The sequence below is a fragment of the Physella acuta genome, unplaced genomic scaffold, assembly GCF_028476545.2.
Source record: "Physella acuta isolate Inbredline_101_S28 unplaced genomic scaffold, ASM2847654v3 ptg000168l, whole genome shotgun sequence".
Classification (NCBI taxonomy): domain Eukaryota; kingdom Metazoa; phylum Mollusca; class Gastropoda; family Physidae; genus Physella; species Physella acuta.
In genome coordinates, this window is record NW_026731687.1 from 611,900 (window position 1) to 633,491 (window position 21,592).

At 30.0% G+C, this 21,592-nt stretch overlaps 2 protein-coding genes across 16 annotated transcripts in view; one reads left to right on the top strand and one right to left on the bottom strand.

Moving 5' to 3' along the window:
• Nucleotides 1-3,877, top strand: part of LOC131936098 (plexin domain-containing protein 1) — a 35,846-nt gene extending 31,969 nt beyond the window's left edge. For all 6 annotated transcript variants that reach the window (XM_059292956.1, XM_059292960.1, XM_059292955.1 and 3 more), the window contains 2 exons: nucleotides 633-782; nucleotides 900-3,877. In XM_059292956.1, coding sequence (XP_059148939.1) covers nucleotides 633-782; nucleotides 900-989 — 240 coding nt within the window. In that variant the 3' untranslated portion in view covers nucleotides 990-3,877. The remainder of the gene's footprint in view (nucleotides 1-632; nucleotides 783-899) is intronic.
• Nucleotides 3,878-5,089: 1,212 nt separating this feature from the next.
• The window catches only part of LOC131936113 (integrin alpha pat-2), a 43,329-nt gene continuing 26,826 nt past the window's right edge, over nucleotides 5,090-21,592 (bottom strand). For 7 of the 10 annotated variants that reach the window (XM_059292989.1, XM_059292993.1, XM_059292991.1 and 4 more), the window contains exons 7-31: nucleotides 18,816-18,864; nucleotides 17,935-18,024; nucleotides 16,151-16,198; nucleotides 15,914-15,957; nucleotides 15,732-15,785; nucleotides 15,380-15,432; nucleotides 15,185-15,281; nucleotides 14,796-14,910; nucleotides 14,464-14,561; nucleotides 14,033-14,169; nucleotides 13,749-13,853; nucleotides 13,492-13,547; nucleotides 12,953-13,137; nucleotides 12,576-12,713; nucleotides 12,394-12,461; nucleotides 11,966-12,191; nucleotides 11,555-11,634; nucleotides 11,207-11,296; nucleotides 10,993-11,077; nucleotides 10,396-10,557; nucleotides 10,098-10,181; nucleotides 8,561-8,674; nucleotides 8,360-8,476; nucleotides 7,143-7,268; nucleotides 5,090-6,712 (exon numbers count right to left, since the gene is read on the bottom strand). In XM_059292989.1, coding sequence (XP_059148972.1) covers nucleotides 6,620-6,712; nucleotides 7,143-7,268; nucleotides 8,360-8,476; nucleotides 8,561-8,674; nucleotides 10,098-10,181; nucleotides 10,396-10,557; nucleotides 10,993-11,077; nucleotides 11,207-11,296; nucleotides 11,555-11,634; nucleotides 11,966-12,191; nucleotides 12,394-12,461; nucleotides 12,576-12,713; nucleotides 12,953-13,137; nucleotides 13,492-13,547; nucleotides 13,749-13,853; nucleotides 14,033-14,169; nucleotides 14,464-14,561; nucleotides 14,796-14,910; nucleotides 15,185-15,281; nucleotides 15,380-15,432; nucleotides 15,732-15,785; nucleotides 15,914-15,957; nucleotides 16,151-16,198; nucleotides 17,935-18,024; nucleotides 18,816-18,864 — 2,514 coding nt within the window. In that variant the 3' untranslated portion in view covers nucleotides 5,090-6,619. Of the gene's footprint in view, nucleotides 6,713-7,142; nucleotides 7,269-8,359; nucleotides 8,477-8,560; nucleotides 8,675-10,097; nucleotides 10,182-10,395; nucleotides 10,558-10,992; nucleotides 11,078-11,206; nucleotides 11,297-11,554; nucleotides 11,635-11,965; nucleotides 12,192-12,393; nucleotides 12,462-12,575; nucleotides 12,714-12,952; nucleotides 13,138-13,491; nucleotides 13,548-13,748; nucleotides 13,854-14,032; nucleotides 14,170-14,463; nucleotides 14,562-14,795; nucleotides 14,911-15,184; nucleotides 15,282-15,379; nucleotides 15,433-15,731; nucleotides 15,786-15,913; nucleotides 15,958-16,150; nucleotides 16,199-17,788; nucleotides 17,873-17,934; nucleotides 18,025-18,815; nucleotides 18,865-19,998; nucleotides 20,064-21,592 lie in introns of all 10 variants that reach the window. The other 3 variants (XM_059292999.1, XM_059292998.1, XM_059292997.1) reach the window with 3 other exon arrangements.

The following is a 21,592-nucleotide window of genomic DNA, read 5'->3' on the forward strand; positions in this document are numbered from 1 at the left end:
TGATGCCAAATCATGTGTTCTAAAACTTGAAATATTTTGTTTTTCATTGATTGCTTAACCCCATTGCATCCATCCATTCTTTAGATAATTTTGTATATTTAACCAACCATTGATTTTACATTTACCCTATGCTGTGATTTAGAAACTAACTTTTATTGTTTTGTTAGCTCATTTTTAATGCTTAAGAAATTTTTAAAATCTTGCTTGTAGTCATTTGATAGCATTTCAAACTTTAGTTTTTCTTGAGTAATTTTTTGTAGTTTACCAAAGCCTGCTTTGCTTTTTCATTTAGTTGTAATAGCTCTTCAAATCATCATCATATCCAATCCAAATATTTTATTTACATAAATTATATGTTTTTTAGAACTTTTAAAAGCTTAAGTCATCTTTATACTAATTAGTCACAATTTTTTTTTAGAAAACTTGTAAAAATTATGCCAATGAACAAATCATTGGTTTTCTTTTTAAAATTTATTTTACAATACAATACAATACGAAACCCTAACATTAAATCTGTTGAAATAGATTGTGTTCATCTTGTGTTCTCCTTAAATTACAATCAATCTTTTAAATTAAAAATCAAACATCTTTGTGCGCAACTGTATGTGGTATGTTCTTTTTTTTTCTTTCAGAATGGCAACTGTAATGTGAAGAGTGACTTCCCAGTTGCTGTAGTAGTGATTGTGGTCCTTATCATTGCTGCACTTCTGGCATCTATGGCAGGCTGGGTCTACTATGCTTACACTCACCCAACATCTAAATCTGGCATGTGGCTCATGGAGGTAAGTCAAGTAGAGCATGGGTCTGCATGCAACCAGCCCTTGAGTGAAAGAATACAATTGTTACAACTGAAGCAAATCCAGGTTTTATCAAAGTTTCATGTTTCAATGTTGTTTTAGCATCGTCCAAGTCAGATGAGGGCTAATATAAAGTTCTGGAAGAGCAGCTCAGATGCTGGCACCAAGTACAAGGTTGAAAGTGAAACTTAAGGATTCCTAACTGACTAATATTTGAGTTAAGAAGGATGTTAACTAAATCTCATTTGTTACAATATCAGTTTGGCTGGAGGAATCCAGTACTAGTTTGTTACAAAAATATTAGGAACAAACAACTAAAGTATGTTTTTATAGTATTGGGCAAAATTAAACTAAATATGAAGCAAAACTTGAAAATGTTATAACTAAATGATGGCTCAGTTTTAAGTTACCTTGCTCTGTATGTGTTACATGTTTCATTTCCATCGTTGGTTAAAGAAGGTATTGCAGACATTTCAAACGAAGCTATTGTGATATATTTCTAGTTGTGCATCAGCCATTTTCATTTTTTAAATATTTTCTCCTAATTCAAAATACTGTTTTTAAAATAACTAGCTTATTATCAGAACTTTTAACCCTAGATTTAGTATAACTATTGCTGTGAGTAAACACCTTATTAAGATCTAGTTGTTGCATATTATCTAGCCATTCTTCCTCATTATTCTGCTGAAGATCCAAATCATTTTTTTAGGTCTTAGCCTGTCTTGAATTGACCCACTCCTTTTTTTCTCCAAAACATTCATAACCTGCAATTTTAAGGGACAATTCCAAGTAGGATGGTAGTCATTTTTTTAAGTAAAAATGTTTTTGCAATCAAAATGCCATGATTAAGGCTATCACTGAAAGATCACAATCAAATTCTAATTTTAAGCAATTAATCTCAAAATGTCCTTGAAATTTTCCATTTAATGACTTTAAAAATGTTGTCTTCTAATCAATATGTACTTATCAGTGTATTTATTCTTTGTTGAGCAATGTATTATCATGTGTATATATCTTGTATCTAGTAGCCAGCTGTACACTTGTAGCCGCTGTGATAAAGCATGGGTGTGGGGGTGGTGACAGTATCATTCAATCTCATTTTTTTTGGCTGGGATTATTTTACTCATGTATGTGGATTTATACAAGCATACGTACACTCTAGGTTTTTGCTTGAGCCTAAATTTTATTACATTTTTGCTTGCTCCTGTGGTTAAGTTGTACTGCATTCAACAAAACATTAAACACTTTTATTCTTAGAGCCCTATTTTGGTGAATAACTTGATAATTTACCACAAAACTGGTATCTTTTTCTTGATCTAAACTAATATATACTTCTTTATTATCAAAGACCCAAACATGTGCTTCTTTGTTCTCAAATGTTTAAGCTAGCATGTACTAGCGGCACTGTGAGGAAAAGTTGGGCTCAATTTTTGTTGTCATTGTTTTTATAAGCTTTAAGTAAAAATTAAAAATTTATAATCCTATCCGTCTTTCACACCTGCCAGTTGATTGCGGGTGTTTTATTTGAAATTGTCTAGTATGATTCAAGCCATGTCTTGTTATATAAATGCAGCTATGTCTGATGAAGGTTTTCTAACTTTGTTAAATGTGTATGATATGAACAACCACTTCAAGGAATCTCAAATTCTCTATGCTTTCTGTTTGATATTTTTATGCCTCATTTTCCACTGCTTGACTTCAAATTTATAAACTTGCATAGCTTTAGACATCTATATTTACTACTTTATTTATGTATAATCAAAACTGTACTTTGATTTATGAATCTCTTTCATTTTATATTTCAACCATATCAAGAGAGTTTTTTCCACAATTATACAATATACATTTGCTATGCCTGATCATAATGGCTAATTAGCTTCAAAGCACAATCAAACACATTTTAAATTATATAAATAACCTAAAATGTAATTAATATTTTATAAACAAGGCTGTATAAATTATATATTTATATATAATATAGATACATAATTTACACATGGGCAATATTTGTCAACTAAAACCAATGAAGCTGGTCACAAACCTATTGAAGTATTACAAACTTGTTTTTACTTTAGGGAATAATAAAAAAAACTTTGAATTAAAGAATATAATGCATTATTTTTTTTTTAATCTGCTAAGTTCATGTGTATATTATTTACAGTGATGTATCTAATTACATCCAGTAAGCTTAGTTTTCTATTTTTAAACGTGACAGGTTTTACTAGCATAATTTTTAATACCAGATATTTTTTAAAATGTAGTTTTTGAACAGATTATTATAATAAATGAACTAGATCTGTTTGTATTTGCAATTGTCTACTACATTCCAACATGTTTTCTGTATATGTTCCTATACATATTTATCAAGATCTATGTATTTCAAAATTTGAAATATTTTTATTGTTTATGCTTCACATTTTTTCTTTTCAAATACTTTTTTTTTTAGATATGGCAGATATTTATTTGATCAAATTTCAGTTGTATTTATTGCTCAATTTTTTTATAACTTGATAAAAGGATGTTTTTTTTAGTTAACAAAATAACAGGCAGAAAATTAAAAAAACTTGTTTAGTAGTTGCCCTTTGACAAGCTCTGTTAAATGTTAGTTGTAGACCATTGCCCTCTCTGGAGTCATATTTTATTTCTTTATTTGCTTTTCTTTTAAAAGCATTTCAAAGTGATTGTGTATGTAAATATTTATATATAAAGATAGATGTAACCTTAAGTATGTTTTACTATATATGAAAATATTCTTTTATTATTGGCTATTACGTTTGTTACCTTCACTTTTGAAATTTTTAAGTTAAAATTAAATTCTTATTTTGTGCATAGTAGATTGAAATTAAATTTACCAAATGTTTAAATTCTCCCTATCTAAAATATGAAGCATACAAAATATCAGTTGTGCTCAATTTGTGTATAACACTGCATAATGACTTTTTTTGGCATGGATTTATGAATGTATTATTGTTAAGAGAAAAACAATTCTACTTGATAGCTTGGCAGAATTTTTTAGTTTCACTACTTTATAAACCTATACAAGAATGATTAAATAAACAATTTGCATTTGTATTCTTTCATCCTGGTTTTTTGTGTTTCTTTCATACAAAAAGTTGTCAACAAAATCTTGTTTGTCAAACACAATTTTATTATAACATAATTAACTAGCTATGGATGGAAACTTTCCAACATACAGAAATATCATATTAGCTGTCCATGTCAGTACACAAGTAATATATTGCAGCTGGCAAACATGCCTGAACTACACGTATACACAGCTCAGACATTACAATGGTCTCACGCTCAAGTTAATGGAACTAATGATAAATGAATTAGGTTGAATCCAAACTTGAACCTCTAAACATCAAATTAAAAGTCTTTCTTTCTAATCTTACAAAAGTATTATTACACTAGTTAAAATGATTTTAGTAAACCAATGACCAGCAAGTACACACGTAAGAAAAAGTGAAGTACACTAGTTAAGTTTTATAATAAGCAATACATGATATTGAATTCCATTAAATAGGGATTTAATAAATAGCACCATTGAACATATTTAAATATACAGTTGGCGTAGTGAGACATGTGTTTCTTGCTCTCCTTGTCATGAGGAAGGTTGGACTGCCCAACATGTGTCTTACACTGTTTACGTCCATACAAATAAACTGACAAGTTGATTACATCAAAAGAAAAATTACATAATGCACAATGAGTATTCTTGATAATTTATTTGAAATTGAATGACACAAAATTCTTGCTTGACTTCACATATACAAAGTTTTCTTTCTTGAAGATTAAAATCATTTAATTTTAACTATCTAAATTATTTCTGGCTTTCTAAAAAAAAAACAAGAGTAGAATAAGCCAATGCATAGCAGTAACTAAAAATGGAACAAAGCATGTAAAATAAGGCACATAACTTTTTAAATGTTGAATTGTTATCATGAAAATAAGTTATTTTGGAAGACACCACTTATTATTATTAAAGGGTAGTTTGCCATTTTTTTAATTATATATTTAGCTGGTAAACCATTATCCACATCAATCACAAGAACTTTTGAAATTGTTTTTTCTTGGAAAAAGTTTTTACAAGTTTTTTGAAAAAATGGAAATTTCTAAAATTCTGAATGCAATACAATTCATAATTACCTAACCCATTTCAAAAAACGTAATGTATTCATGAAATATATATATATATATATATATATATATATATATATATATATATATATATATATATATATATATATATATATATATATATATATATATATATATATATATAATCACTTTCTTATCTTAGTGCTAATGAAACCTTATTTTAAACACACACAAAATGACACTGATGAAGAAATATCAGTAATTGTTAGAATCTTCTTTGTTGAACCTTTATCTTCTATTGTGTGCATTGGTTAAAAACAACTTGAGAAGACTTAAGCTCTAGCAAGTTTACTAAGATGAACCTAAGTCATGAACTACTTCACAAATATCCTAAAAAAGGTTTATTTACATCATTTGATTCATTTTTATTAATTAGATGAAGCAATATTTGGTACAAAAGAATGACTTCGTCACAACCAAAAACAAAAGCTTGATTACATGGGTAGATAAATAAACAAAACTATATCATAAGCTTACTGAACTATATATAAGATTCGATGGTAATGGAAATAATGAATTTTAATTTTTTAAAGACACACAACTATTATACAGATAACACACGACAGGCAGACTTTTCTTCTATACACAACATTAGTAAATCAACATAAAATATGGTACATATTGCTCAAATTGTACATGTCTTCTATGATCAAACTGCATGTCCAAACAAACAAAAAGCTCACCTAGGCTCAACTAAATCTTGTACTGTCACATAGCTGAGACATACACCAGCATAAAACATGTCATCATGACTAGGAAGTGACGCCATTTCTGCTAAAACGTTTCATCCTCAGACCTGAATCTTCCAGACCAAGGATGGGTCTCAATTCTCAGTAAATATTTTTAGATGAAAGCAAAATCAGACCAACAAGGGATTCAATTTCTTAATGAAATGTTTTATGATGATGTGAATCAAAGCAAAGAATCATAAATAAAATGACAAGCCACTCTTCTTTCATTCTCTTCATAAAGCATAAAACAGTTTATCACAACATGCCATGACACCAACATCAAGTACTCAGGTTACATACCCAGATATTTTACTAGATGTCATCAAGTACTCAGGTTACATACCCAGATATTTGACTAGATGTCATCAAGTACTCAGGTTACATACCCAGATATTTTACTAGATGTCATCAAGTACTCAGGTTACATACCCAGATATTTGACTAGATGTCATCAAGTACTCAGGTTACATACCCAGATATTTTACTAGATGTCATCAAGTACTCAGGTTACATACCCAGATATTTTACTAGATGTCATCAAGTACTCAGGTTACATACCCAGATATTTTACTGAATAAGTTGTAGGCCAAGCTTTTTTTTTTAAACTATGAGGACATTTGTCAAAAACACTTTGAGTTATTTATAATTTTCTTCTCTTTGTTGAAATAATTATTTAAGTATAAGAGTTGTTGCTCAAAATTGTAAAAGCCGCCAACAAACTAAATGCCAATTAATGCTTGGATTAGTTAATTAAAATATTGTCTTGAAATTAGCCAGCCAGCATAAGTTGAGGCCATTACTAAAGTTGGCGATGATTAAATTTGTATTGGTTCATTTATAAATGTTTCTTCAATACTCAGCCTTTATGTTACAAGAAATTTTGTAAAGCTAAGTCAGACTATTTTCAAATTTAAGGTTTCTGAATTGTATCTAGTCAACAATTTTGTTATCAATGTCAGAAGATTTTCCATTGACCACAAAATAACCTTCTTCTTCTGGCTTCTTCCTCTTGAAAAATCCACACTGCAAATAAAATATTGAAAAATGAAAAGATTTAATATTAATTTTATTATGTGAAAATATATTTGAACATACATTCATGCCTAAAGGGTCGTTTAATATATTACATAAGAGGGCAGAGTGGTTGCTTATCTTTCCATGATGAGTTATCTGGAGTGCCAACTAAAAAGTTAGTTACAACTAGCTTTCACATTTATTTTAAACAAAATAATAAATTATCAAGAGTTAACAAGTGATTTTTAAAAATTACAATAAATTATTTAAATAGTTTTGTAGTTCATAGTCATGGTCTGGTTTGGAACAGTTGGTTTTTGAAATGTTATGTAATATTAGGAATGGTGGTCTATAAAATTTATAACATTACACAGGATAGGGAGATAGTGTCAACAACCCCGGCATCCTAAATGAAATATTTTTGTAAATTTCTACTTACCCACCACAGCAACAATATAAGTAAAAATAGCATGAGAAGGCCTATAGTGACAGCCACTGCAATGATCCACATCTCAACACCTTTACTTGCTGGCTTCAGACGGTCGGTATTCACTTTAGTAATAACCTGGACAAATCAAATGACAACAAGCTGTTGCAAGACATTTTCTTTCATTTTGTTAAATAAACTGGTATACTTGAAGACTTCATTTTTACTTTAATTTGATATCAAGTTCAGTTTTTATAGATAACATTTAAAGTGTATTTTTAAACAAACGAAGTTTTAAAAAATGAAATCCGCTGTTCAAAATTATTTCTAGGTAATGACTTGTTGCCACTCCATTACATTCCAATCTAGATTCAGTCTACTGGGCTTGTTTACTATCAGCTGGTTTAATGACATTGTTTTCACTGCTTATGCAGTTATCTTTATTTTGTAAGAAGATGAATGATTTAATTTTCCAATAGAGTAAAAAAGGTTGAGTTAAAAGTAAATTCTATTGTATTTTGCATTTAACTTTTGATTAACTATGATGTTATTTCTTCAGTATACCAATTTTAAAGACAAAAAAATGCATATTGCAAGTATACAAACATGCATTACCTTGATAGTAAAAATCATAATTAGCAAAAGTAGCTTTTGTACATGAGTACATTATACAAATTTTTACAATGACCAAGAAACATTGGACATGAGGAGGGTGGAAGCAATTTCTGTCAAATTTGAAAGACATATTTACCAGAGTGACTATAAAAAGTAGATAATGAGTCAGTCTAATGATAAGTGGGACCTCTGTATCAAGTGTTTAATGCCTCAAGGTGTTTATTGTATAGCAACACAATAAAGTGGAATCAATGACATCTTTTTACTAACATCACTTTTGGATGCAGTGGTTGAATGGTTGAGCATTTGGCCGATAGGCCAAAGATCTCGAGTTCAGATCTTGGTTCAGACGTGTGGCTGTAAGATGTCCCTAATTCCACCAAGCTCTGAGGGGTACCTGACTTACATTGGGGAAAGTAAAGGCAGTTGCGCATAGCGCTGACCACACTATCCCTTCATATGCTGATATCTACTTCGTATCCCCAAGCATAGCTAGATCTAAAGAGGAACTTGTACTTTGCTACTTGAGTACTTAGTTTTAAATTTTAATGTCCTAATAAATCTTATATTGATGTGAATGTGAGGAGAAAAAAATAGTCTAAAAATTGAATTACCTCTAATCTTTTAATTTCAAAACGACTGGCATCAACAGTTTTAAAGTTATATGGAATAGAGCGTACACGAGCATTTGCTTTAGACGTGATGTCATACATCTGGGTGTCTTCTCTTCTCTGGACAAAATAAGGAAATAATTACAAACATGTAATATGATTAATGATAGGCCTTTGTATGAATTCAGTACAAGTGTTCCTTACCTCTATGAAATTTCTGACATTCAGTTTAGATTGGATTGTAATTATAAAACTGGCTCGAGGGGACATATATCCAACAAGGCACTGGATTATGGTACAATATGTACGTATGCACGCCTACAATTAGAGAGGGGAAAAAAATAACATATGTATAATGGTTTTATTTGATGTACTTTACTTTAATCAATACTTCAAATAATTACTTGTTGTTGATTAATGACTATAGAGTTATTGCAACAGCCTATATACTACAGTTCAACATATACTATCTTTATTTTTTATTATCATACTCCACCAACCTAGACAGACATTTTTTAAAAGCAATAACTCTTCGAAAATCTTAACTTAAAAATTTGCAGTTAAAATGTAATCTTATATATATATAAAATAGTTTCTACTTTATTAGAAACTAGCCGTCCCGGCCAGGCCCTGCTCTGGCTTCTGTGAAAAACCTTTCTGTTAAAGACCATTACCTGTGTGTTTAGTAATCATCATAAACCCGGCATTGCCCACCCAAACCACAACCAACCAAAACAACAAAACGCAAACATAACGCTAACACAATTACAAATACAAACGAAAACAAAAACCTAACAACAAACCCAACCACAACCACAAACACCAATACAAACACAAAGAAAAAACAAACAAAAAAGCAAACGAAAACAAAAACCTAACAACAAACCCAACCACAAACACCAATACCAAAAAAAAAAAAAAAAAAAACAACGAAAAAGCAAACGAAAACAAACCAAATCCAAAACCAACCAAAAACACAAATACAAACCCAAACAAAAAAACACAAACAAAAACGAAAAAAGAAAGAACAAAAACGAACCAAATCAAAACGCAACCACTAACGCAAACCCACCTAAACACAAAGAAAACACTAACGCGAACATAAACGCCCTGGGCGGAATCACCTGTTTTAGCTTAATGAACGACTATAGTACCCCAACTTATTCATAGTCTTTTGCACTCACTTAAACGAACGCGCCTGTTTCAATTTGATGAACAATTTTAATACTCCAAGCTTATCCGTAAAATACCTACAACATTTGCACTTGATCAATCCCCGCTAATTATGTAATTATTTTTTTTCCCAACACCAAAACAAAGTAATTAAAAAGTAAATTATTTTCGACTAATGCAATGGTTTTATAAAGGGAAGTAATTTTGTTTTCCTAATTTATCAAAGGGAAGTAAGTGCTATAGGACTAAATAAAGACATAATTAGAATTTTTGTAAAAGATGATATTTTTTTAAAACTTGTGTTTAATGAACATGCCGACAATTATTACTATAATTTGAAAAATGAAAATTATTTCCCAACACTTTCAATAGCAATTTTTTAACTCATAAATTTAGACAAATGCGCACGATAATTTTCTAACACTTAAATTCATACAATTCCAATGACAAACATATGCATTACATACAGAACTGAGCTTTATATATTAGATATGATCTATAGTACTGGCTGTGCAGGATTTTTACAAAACGTGTACATGTACTGCTACTGATAAAATCTGTCACTAACTATTTGTTGTGAATCTCGATTTCTGTTTACATATTCAGCTTCTCTATGATCAGCACTACTGCCTCCAGCCCAATCAGGATAAAGCTGAAAAAATAGTAAGACCATACATTATTTAATTACCTATATGTAATAATGGATTGGAAATGAATTAAATAAAAATTTTTTTTAACTTAGTGCCTAGTTTTTACCACTGAAATATTGCAAACAAACCAAGGATTTAAAAACAAATATTTACTCTTATTTTAAAAAATTGCGAATATTTTTCATAAAGTAATTAAATACACAATGAATAGCTTACTGATGCATTGTTTGGGGTTATGATTATAATACTGCATTTTCCATTGCCTTCAATCTTCAGGTTTCTATCCATAACCAGAACTGGATTGCCTAGATAATCAAAGCTAGGCCAGAGAATTTGCAGCTCTGTTTCATTGGTAGCACTAGTACCTTGGTTGAACAGCTAGAAATAAATAAAAGCTTATTGTCAAAAGAAAGTTGTACATGCGTATGCAATTAAATCTCAATAACCCTTAGCATGGATGGACATTGTTGAACATAGTGTAGAATAATTTTACCCATCAGTGCATGTGTATAATAGAAAGTTCCCCCCCCCCCCCCCACCAAGTTAGACTATGATGAATAAGTATTATTGCAATTTGATTAACATTCAAAACACTTATTAATTACTATGCTTGTGCATAATAAATAGCAAAATCACAATTAAAATAAATTAGTATTTGTATGTTATTGTCCTAATTTATAGAATACTGGTATTTCGATGAAGGCAAATAACTTGAAAAATGTATTGTGTAAAATAGTGCTCTTAAGTTTTTAAAAATAAAATTTTTATTAATATCTAAATAAAAACCTTCTAAATGGTTATCAAAACGTCTACCTGAAATAAGTGACTGACTATTCTTCCCTTATCTTCCCCTTTATCTTCAGTTGTATTTAAAACAATCAACTCTGGTGACGGCTTACTGAAACATTAGATACAAGTACTGATGTAGTTAATTTTATAAGTAATGTTAAACACTTTAACAGCATTTTAATATGGATAAAGTCTGAAGTCTGATAAGAACATACAAAATAATACTCAGCTCATTTACCCGTATAATGCAATATCTGGCGAGGCAGTGACAGGAATATCAACGACTGCGCTATTATCTTTATAATTTTCAAACAATTCCTGATTGGAGCTGATGAGTTGAAAATGTGTTCAATTAAATTGTTTGTTATGAACAAAAAATATAAAAAAACAGATAAAGTATTTGCTTTTAAATCTCTAATTTACATCTGACTAAATGTTCTGATCACTTTATTTTACAAAGCAGCTATTGTTTGATTACTGAAAAAATAATATTCAAAATTAAATATTTTAAAAGTACTCTAAAATTGATTTTTTAAAAGATTATGCAAATTTAGTTTGTTCTGTACTGAGAAATAAAAATACAAACCTGTTGGCATGAAAAGAAAATATCAACTGTTCTCTGGTTTCATTTGTGTTGGTAGGAATCAGAATGAGAGTGAAAACAGACTAAAAGTAACAAAATAGAATAATAGGTTTATCAATTAGGAATATATTATTTGAAAATATTTCTTAAGGTTCAGTTTCATAAAATATTTTAAATTAACAAAATTAATCATCAGCAATGAAGTAAAACAAGAGGATATAATAGATTCAGACAGTTTTTACCAACAGGTTTTAAATTCAATAAAATGTTCTTCAAACTTCTCCTCAAGAGAACAACCAAAACAAATAGGAATAATAAATCCTGAAGTTATTACAAATGTATTTACATTACTTTTAGCATTAAATATAGTAATTTGCAGATTTGAACAAACACTAGAATAGAAAATAATCAAACCTTTGCATTTTTTCGTAAAGGGTTCCCAAGATTGCAAACCACTAAAGATTGGTTGTGTGCACAGCTGATAGATACACTGGCTCTCTGGTTAGAGATTTTGTCATATGTCACTCCAGGTGGAAGATCAATCCACAGCTTGGTATTAAAAGAGTCTTCACCTTTATTGTCAACTTCGACCAAAATCTCAAGTGTTGCTGTTGTACCAATTATGTGCTCATTTGATACCCTGTTAAATTTTAAGATCAAATTTGATTACACTCTCTGCTCAAATCAACATAAGGTGAAATAAAACTAAAATTTTAAACGGAAATTATTTTGTATATTTGACCTAAAGTTAAAAAAAAAAATTTGATACTTTCATCAACACTTATTTTACAACAATTAAATCAAACTTTTATAAAATTAGGTAAGTTGCCTTGTCGACTTACCTCACTACTGACAGGGCTAGATTAGGTATACATACATCATCATCACCACAATCCTTTTTTATTTCAGCCTATGAAATAAAGTTTTTATACAAGTCATTCAAAAATATTTTGATGTATACTATGCCTATATTTCATGTTCTGAAGACATGTTAGTCAATTTGTCAACAATAGAGTTAACTTACAGTTGCTGATGTCATTGTTGGAATATAAGCATCTAAAATTGGCAGCAGAGTATTACTAGACGCTGCAGATGTAAGGTCCTCACTTAGCTGGAAGTTAAATGTAACTCTTATCTGGCTGAGTTTGTCATCAGGTTCATTCTTTGAGAGATCAATACAAACATTTTTATTGAGATTTACTAGCAATAAGGATTCAAATACATCAATAACATTTTATCGATTATTATATTAATATTAAACAAACTTTAAAAAAAGCTGTTTCATAGAAATAAATTTTCAAGTTATTTACTAGTAATAGAAACATGTTTTGGACTAAACAAGATTCCATAACAGTTATGTAAGAGCTTTAGCAGCTTGTCTAAACATAGTGGAAACTTTACCTTAACATAGGCAAATATTGTTGCACAAGATTCAATAGGAGAACCATTTTGGCCTTTCTTTTTTTTAACTACTACTGATGGAGTTTGAAGTGTATATTGGTGGTTCTTGTTAATTAGAAATACTCTTTGCTCCTTAGAAGTGCTGCTGTTATCTTTAGCATCTAAAACCCAGGATAAATCAAAACCTGTGGACATTTTTATAAAGATACTTCATTAATCATTAATCCATGAGTTTATTGAGTTACTTTATAAAAACCATTTGGCAGAGTCTAAATACAATTCTTCAAGTTTAAAATAAAAACATGAAAATCAAATAATGTAACAAAGAAAAATAAATCAAATCAAACAGGCCTATGTTATTTAATCTTTTGTTAATACAGATAATTTACATTTGACTTAAATTTAAGAACCATATGTAGTAATTATTCTTTACATAAAGTATTGAAGCATTTTTTTCCAAGACTTTCCATTTCATAAATATTATAGATCTAGAAGGTCTACCAACGTTTACATTGAAAATATTTAATAAGTTGACTTACGCAACATATCTGGTGTCCCATTGCCTTCATACTCAATACAATAGTAAATTGTCATACTGTAAGTAAAGTATATTTTTCTTTACAGAAAAGTTTTGCACACATCACATTTATTAGCTAAATAAGGGCTCCTTTTAAAGAATAAATACACAACTGTATTTTAATTTAAAATATCACAACAATTTGATAAGTTAAATAAAATATTTTTAAGCATAAGTAAGATATTATGTACGTCCAGTATCTTGTAAACTAAATCCTACCATGTGACTACAGTGCTATCAGACAAACGACAAGATCGTTGTTCTAGGTCTATTTTAACTGGATCAAGTTTAAGGCTTGCTGTCACACGAACAATTGGCCTTGACCTGACATAGAAATTAAGGTTAGTTCAGCACAATTTTTTAAAGTGTTATGAAATTCTATTTGTTGAAAGTGGAGGAGTATTGTTTTATCCAATGATGCATTTTAAAGATTTAATGAAAGATAAACAATTTTAAAATAGTATGTAAGTAAACTATAAATTCCAATATAAAAAATTTTTTACCTGAAGAATACAGCCTTATCTGATGTATATGCACCAACAAGCAGGTCAGGATATCCATTGTCATCCTGGTCTAATCCACTGGATATTGATATACCAAAAGCTGAAAGTGGGCTTGGCAAATCTTTTGCATATATTATCTAGAAAACAAATTGTTAATACTTAATAGATTGAAATGTATTTCTGTGTATAAAAAAAATACAATTATAAAACAACTATCTAGCTTGGAAAATGCAGCATAAGCCAGATTAATTCAGTGCTAATGATGATTATTTAATTAGGAATGAGAAATGCAGTATTGATATTTAATGAAATGTTTATTTTTAACTTCAAGCGAAAGTTTCAAAATGATCTGTTGAAAGTAGCCCCCTTATAGAAGGAGAAGCTGTTCCTTCTTATGAGAAATGTTTCAACAGCTTAAAGTGCCCTGTTACCTGAGAGGGTTCACTGATGATTCCCCTCTTAGAGCTGTGATAAATATAGATGGCTCCTCGTTTGTCTTCTCCTGCGTATGGTGCTCCAATACAAAGATCTGCAATTTCAAAAGAAAAACTGAAGGTTCAATTATGTTTAAAATTAAAATTTGATATTTTTTAAAAATCAAACAAAAACCACAGACACTGCTTGATTGAATTTATTAGAAAAACTGAAGCAGTTTTTTTTCTTTAAGTTCTATTTTTTTTAGAATTCTAATTTTAATACTGAAACCGTATAAAAATTTAATTTTAATTCAACACTAAATATCTTTTAAAAAATGTGAAAGTACCTCCATATCCATCATGATTAATATCACTAAGACCACTTAATGCCATTCCAAATCGAGACTGACTTGAGTGCCCATCTAAAATATCATTCGATGGTGATGACGGGAGAAATTTTCTCTGGCAACAAATGAAGCAGATTTAGTTGTGTTACACGCAAGTTTCTCAGTTGTACTTCAAAGATTTTATTTGTTGTTGCTTAGACACGCTATTTTTGAACTAATAAGTCAATTTTACAGATAAAATTAAAGAAGGTAATCACTGACAATATTGTTGTCTTAACTTTGTTCAACAAAAGTTTGCTTTTTTATTTTAAAAATATTGTACTCTTTCAACAGAAGAAAAAAAATTAACTGTTTAAGTATTTTAAAGGTGATATATAAACATTTCTTACATCACTACTTTGGTAGTAAATATAAACCCTGCCGGTGTCAAAGGCATCTGCTTTTACATCCGCAAACAATGGTGCACCAACAATAATATCATCCAACCTGTTAGTTTAAAGGAAAAAAAATTTTTTTTTACTGTCTTCACATATTTTGTTCCCCTTAAATTAAAAAAGAAAAAATTGTTGAGTTTTCTCCCTTACCAGTCACCATTCAAATCAGCAACTGCTATGGCACTACCAAAGTATGAACCAAGCTGAGAGAGTAGGAGAAAAAAAGACAAATTTAATTTTGGTTTACAATTATTTGCTGTTTGTGACAATTTAGCAAAATTAGTTATTATTAGTTAGTTAAAATGTTAAACTTTTTCGTGTGAAAAATGCAGATGAATTTGGTCATTCAAGAACTAGTAGCCTACTTTATTCAACACACTAAAAAAATAGGTCTAATTACAGTGTACTAGCCTTAAGTTTAAAAGTGTCTTAATAAATTCTAGTTAAAACACTACAGTTCTTAAATTCAAACAATAGTTCTAGACTGCAGTAAAAGTCTCACCTGTTCCCCAGCTATGAAGCCAATAGTTGTCATGTTACTTGCAATCAGGTCTACCTGTGAACCAAGTTTCATTCTTTTAGTTTTTATTTAGATTTATGAAGTGAATGTTGAAAAAAAACAGCTTTTCATACTCTTTATAGACAATTTATTTCTCCTTTGACCATTTAAAAAAAATTATTCACCTTCCCAAGATAGGACTCTCCCTTGGGTACACCAACAACATACTCTGAAATAAAATTAAAAAGTGAGATTGATTAGTTGCTTTACAATTGAAAAAACTTTGCAGCTAATACAATTTTTAATTTTTAAAAATTGATTAAAAAACATTTTTCTTAAGATCTATGCAAACCAACACACATTGTGTTTTTATTTGTTTATATATTAAAAAGAAAGAGAACATGAGTGAAGCAGAAACTCACCTGACGTGGATGAATCTCCATCCATTTCCAACACAGCACTGGCATATCCTGTGATAATTCATTGATCTCATCAAATGATAGTAGCATTTTCTTTTACCCAACACAAGTTGGTTAGTTTTATGTTAGTTATCAAGCCAAATACTCAGTTATTAAGCAAAGTACAGCTATTATTATTTAGATTGGTACAATTATACTATTAATCAAGGCTTGTACAGTCTTTGGAATTAGGTTAATTAGCTTTGTTACAAAGGAAACACTGAAAGGACATATGCATTCTTATTTATTTTTAAATCTTGTTTTGTAATATAGTAAGTAAAAGTGTATTATTACTGTTTAAATGCAGTAACATTTCTTGACCTAGTTATTCAGATAAAAACCTCAACTCCTAAATGTAAGCATATGTTAAATTTTTTATTGAAGTCTTCATTTGTAAATAAATGCTACACTCAAACATAATGCTAAACATATTTGTGGATTACATTATACATTTATCAACAGGCCTCTAATAGCCCCTTGAATGATGTTTTTAAACAAAAAATATTATGCATTGATACTTAGAACATTAATAAGCCCTTGTAGTTAACAGTTAAATTAAGACTTTATTAGCTTTTGGGGGAAATAATTTAATTAACTAAATAATTAACATCTTTATTCTACAAATGGCAACTTTTACAGTCAATTCTAATTTGATTTTTAGAAAAAAATAGTTTCTTTTTACCCAAAGGTAATTTTGTTTTATATGTATTGATATCTTGTTTCTACAGTCAATAAAATTTAGCTTTTCATTTTTTTTTTAAATTCCAACAAAAGATTTTCTATTTTGATGCAGAAATATGAAAAAGCTTCAAGAAACTTATAATAGCCATTTTTTCAAATGGCAGATCTTTTTTTTTTTAGCCCTAAACAGCTCATGCAATATCAAATTTTAAAGAATGCTCAACAACAGACCAGCAAGCACTCTATCATGAACAGCTAAAATATTTAATAAAATCATTTAAGCCAGACTTATACCACTGACTTAAAATGTGACAATATTTACACTAAAAGATACAACAGTAAAATACAATAATCAGGCATTATGAATAAACAGTCAGACATAGTTTGCAAAAATATAAATACAACTTTTGGCTAGCAGTTGCTGATTAGTTTGTTACGGTTTAGCTAATGCTAACATGGCTCTTTAACATCTAAAAACATTTCAACAACAGCATTTCAAATTTCGAATTTCAATAATAAATTAAGTATATAATGCATATTTTTATTTCAATAGCTAGAAAAAAGTAAATTTGCATTATATCTGTAAAATATTAATGTGAAAAGCCAATAGATTAAATAATCAGCAAATTGAAGGTACAAATAGAAAACATTTGATTGAATCAACACATCAGTTTGTATGGTGTCACCTTCACCAGTCATGCAAGAAACATTTGAAACAGAAATAACCAGGAAGGCCTTTGAAAAATAGACTGTTATGAAATTAAAAAAACTGTAATAAAAATAAAACCAAGCAAGTTATAAAAATTAAAAGCAACTGTTTAACAGAAAGTGAACATTAGAAGGTGACTGAAAGCAGCAATACCCAGGGGCTAGAAAGAGAAAAATGTAAAAAAATAATGAATGTGAAATGTTTGAAGTTACCCTTGTAACCATAATCATTGTCGGTAGATTTTTCTTTGGTCTCCCCCAATTTGTTGCCCACATCGTTGTAAAGGAAAATCTGACCTGTGAGGAAAACATTCAAAGAAAAAGTGTAAGTTTAGTGTAAACATGCACTTTGACCTTACCCAAGTATGTATCATCCTTATTTGCATGGCCTTCTCCTGTCCTGGTGTAGTTTTTCCCCCCTGAATCAGTCTGGAACTCAAATACCTGCCCTGGTAGAATAAACGAAGCCCTTTCATATGGACTGATTCATATATGCTAACACTACTTACAGTGCAGTTGCTAGGTATGAGAATACTCAGACTTTGAAGACAACCATAAGACACATTGACTCATGAAAGATTTTTATAGAATGTAAAAACTGGCTTGTAACTTTTATAAAATGTATAAAAATTAGTTGTGCCGATTTGTCGTTCTGCACTACATAGGTGTATATAAAAGATGGGTTATTTTTAAATGCAGACACATCTGCATGTTGTAGATGAACAAACTGTTAAAGTTGAATTACAGATTTTTAGTACTGTAGTAGTCATTTGACAGAGAACAGATTTCTTTAAAAAAACATGCTGGAAAACATGAGCTGTTCAAGTGATCAACATCATAAATTGTAAAACATGGATACTGTTTATGTGAGTGAAATAAAAATGATAAAAAATGAGGATTTGAGGATTAGCATCATAATAACAGAGTTGCTGTTCATAGGTCTTCTAGCTGCATTTTTGGTTGGTCTTTGGGTTGTTTGTAACTGCCAAAATAGTTTACCCAAACTCTTCCAAGAGCCTTACATGTTTTGGGTAGGTAAAGGACGTTTGGGTTTTGTTTCTACCTCAAGATTGATACAGTGCAAATAAACAAATCATATTTTTGACCTCAGTAAAATGAGACATTAAAAATGAGTACGTTTGTACAAATTACCAATTTGAAAAATTCCATAACCAATAAAATTTTTAAACTTTCTATCTTAAGCAAAACATTGAAAAATCCATCTATAATGTGAATTTACCTTGCCAATAATAACTTCCAGGTGCTCCGATCAATAGCTTTCTTCCATCCTGTCAATTAAAAAATCTGAACAATAAATCTAGAAAAATATTTTCAAAATACGCCAAACTATACTGTTCAGAGATATTTAAAATTAGATATTTAAATATATATACTATAAACATTAACTTAAAAATCTAAAACAAAAAATGTACACATTAGTAACTGTTGTATAGAATAATTTTTAATTTAGTAAATTTACACATAGATTCTCTAACTTGTAAACACAAGTGTAAAAACACTTTCACAAATATTTGAACTCTATGCATATAGGGGAGATAATCCACTTATTGCTATAATCACATGTACTTAATAGAAATAGTATTTATCCACAATATGTATGCATTAATTTATTAAACCTTTAAATTCTGAATTATTTAACTTTTGGTGCACATTTAGCCAAGCCACAAAACAATAATTTACGCAACATAGCATATGATACATGTGCAACATTTAGGCATTTTAAATTAATGTAGGTAACTTGAACTTGGTTTAAACGTTTAAAAATGCATGTTTAAATTACAAGAATCACTTTTTAAAAATATTTTCAATCTTGTTAGGAAAGTTTGTGCAATTAACATTAAGTGTTCAAAAGGCCACAATATAACATTGTAAATGCACTCAAAGATGTCCAATATCAACACATATAATAAAGTATAATACAATACCGAAATACGCACAACATAATTTTAAAAATTCTTATTGTTATCAACACAATACTTGAACTATATAAATGATTAAATTAAAGGTGTGTTCCGGTAGCTTTATTTATTTTGGTTAATAGTAATAACTAAGTAATAGATTCAAACATACATATTCAAATTGCTAATTCCAGTTTGCAGCAAACTTTTCTACCTTAACTGTTAAAGTAACTTAAAGTTTGATTACAAAATGGAATTGGTTAAAGCTGGTGTTTACAAAATTCAAATACGATCCTCAGAATGTAGTGTTAATAAAATAAATACAGGCCTCTGTAAAAGAAAAAAAAACTAGATCTAGATCTATTTGTTTCAATATTTTACCTTAATTAAAAGTAATAAGCATTTAAATTATTTAGGCCTAGTTAGTCTTCTTTTAGTTAATATGTGCCAGATAAAGGTAGGTGGGAAAGGGTGCAAACAATGGCCACGGGAAGACTCACGTACTTTGGTGATAGATGCACTCATGCCAGCCTGGCAATATCCTTGCTGGTTGAAACCAAATTTACTATCTGCAATGGGTGGGCATGAATTGTTCCATTAATTTACTCATCTTTCAATTATACAAGACTTGTTAAATTTGTTGGTGATTTGTGGTAAAGTAACGCTGTAAGACAAGTGTTAGCAAATCGTGAAAAATGACTCTCTTTTCACGGTTATAAAAACGCATGGTGAAACTGGGCTATACCGAATCTTAACGGGAGGGGTAATTGTTAAATTCATAACTGGAAACAATAAGCGGATATTCCTGTCGGTACTATTTATTACAAATTAGCTTATTAATTATTAAACAAAATAATAATTAAGGGAAAATAGTGTTGACCACTAAAAAGATAAGTTTGTCCTAAAATTTATTTTTGAAATTTAGATCAATATATTAGAATTAAATTCATATAAATTTTCAATTCAACTAGAATATGTGAAGCTAAAGCGTATCTAAGTCTAGATATTGACGCGATCCTGTTGACCTTGAGCAAGAGGCTGTGGACTGAAAATAAAAATCTGGAGCAACATGATGCATGAACCTTTGATTGGCTAAACAACTCAGCCCTTGAAGGCAAGCTGTTTCGCGTGGAAAACTAGTCCGAAAACGGGTTTTCCCAGTTGTGGAAAGAATAGACTAGTCTTTTATTTAGTGATAGCCTTAGAGCTCCATCGCGTAGATCTAAAATCGCATCTTTACGTTTAACGTTTTAATTTGTTAACAGTATAAAAATTGGGTGTAAATGAATACATGTTTTTGTTAAATTTCACACTTGTTTTACTATATTTGAATGATATATTTGAATGAAAAGTGGCATGGAGTTGGCCATGATACATGTCATGAAAGTTTCCATTCGATATGACGGAAAAGAGAACACAAACAAATGCCGAACTGACCACTTGACAGACAACACAACACAACTTGATACAGGATATTGTGCGCACACTGAGCGGCAGCAATGACAAGTGTGTCCCGATTCTAGCCCGCCCACCTTCCCACACTTGTACTTTACTCAACAATATTTCGCTTAAACTAAACCTAATCGAGTTACGTAATGTGAACTAGAATCTCAACCAACGTTTTTTAAATGGGCTATTTTATCATCTCATTACGACCGTATTGTAAACGTTGAATTAAATAGGCACATTTTTGTTTTCAAATTGTTGGCCTATTTCTTCAACATCAGTTTTACTGTTAGTCCTAAAAACGTGTACATGTAAACGTTCAGACAAATCTTCATGCTTGGAAATTAGAACCATGCCAGCAACTCTAGCCCAACTTCTCTCTTGGCACTTGAAAACTAAGTCAGCATTTCAGTGGCGTTGTTTACCCAACGGAGGCCGCCAACTTTCTTGCCGATGAATCAAGAACTTTGGTCTTCTACTCAATATTCCCGCCCTTGTCCCAGATTTACTCAAGCTCTCGTGGAGGCTGAAACTCTACGAGGAGCAAAGCAACACAACTATGCTCCAGATTAATGCGCCTCACAACTAAAATCCAGATTAATGCGCCTCGACTAAACTCCAGATTAATGCGCATAAAGGTATTCTGCAGAGC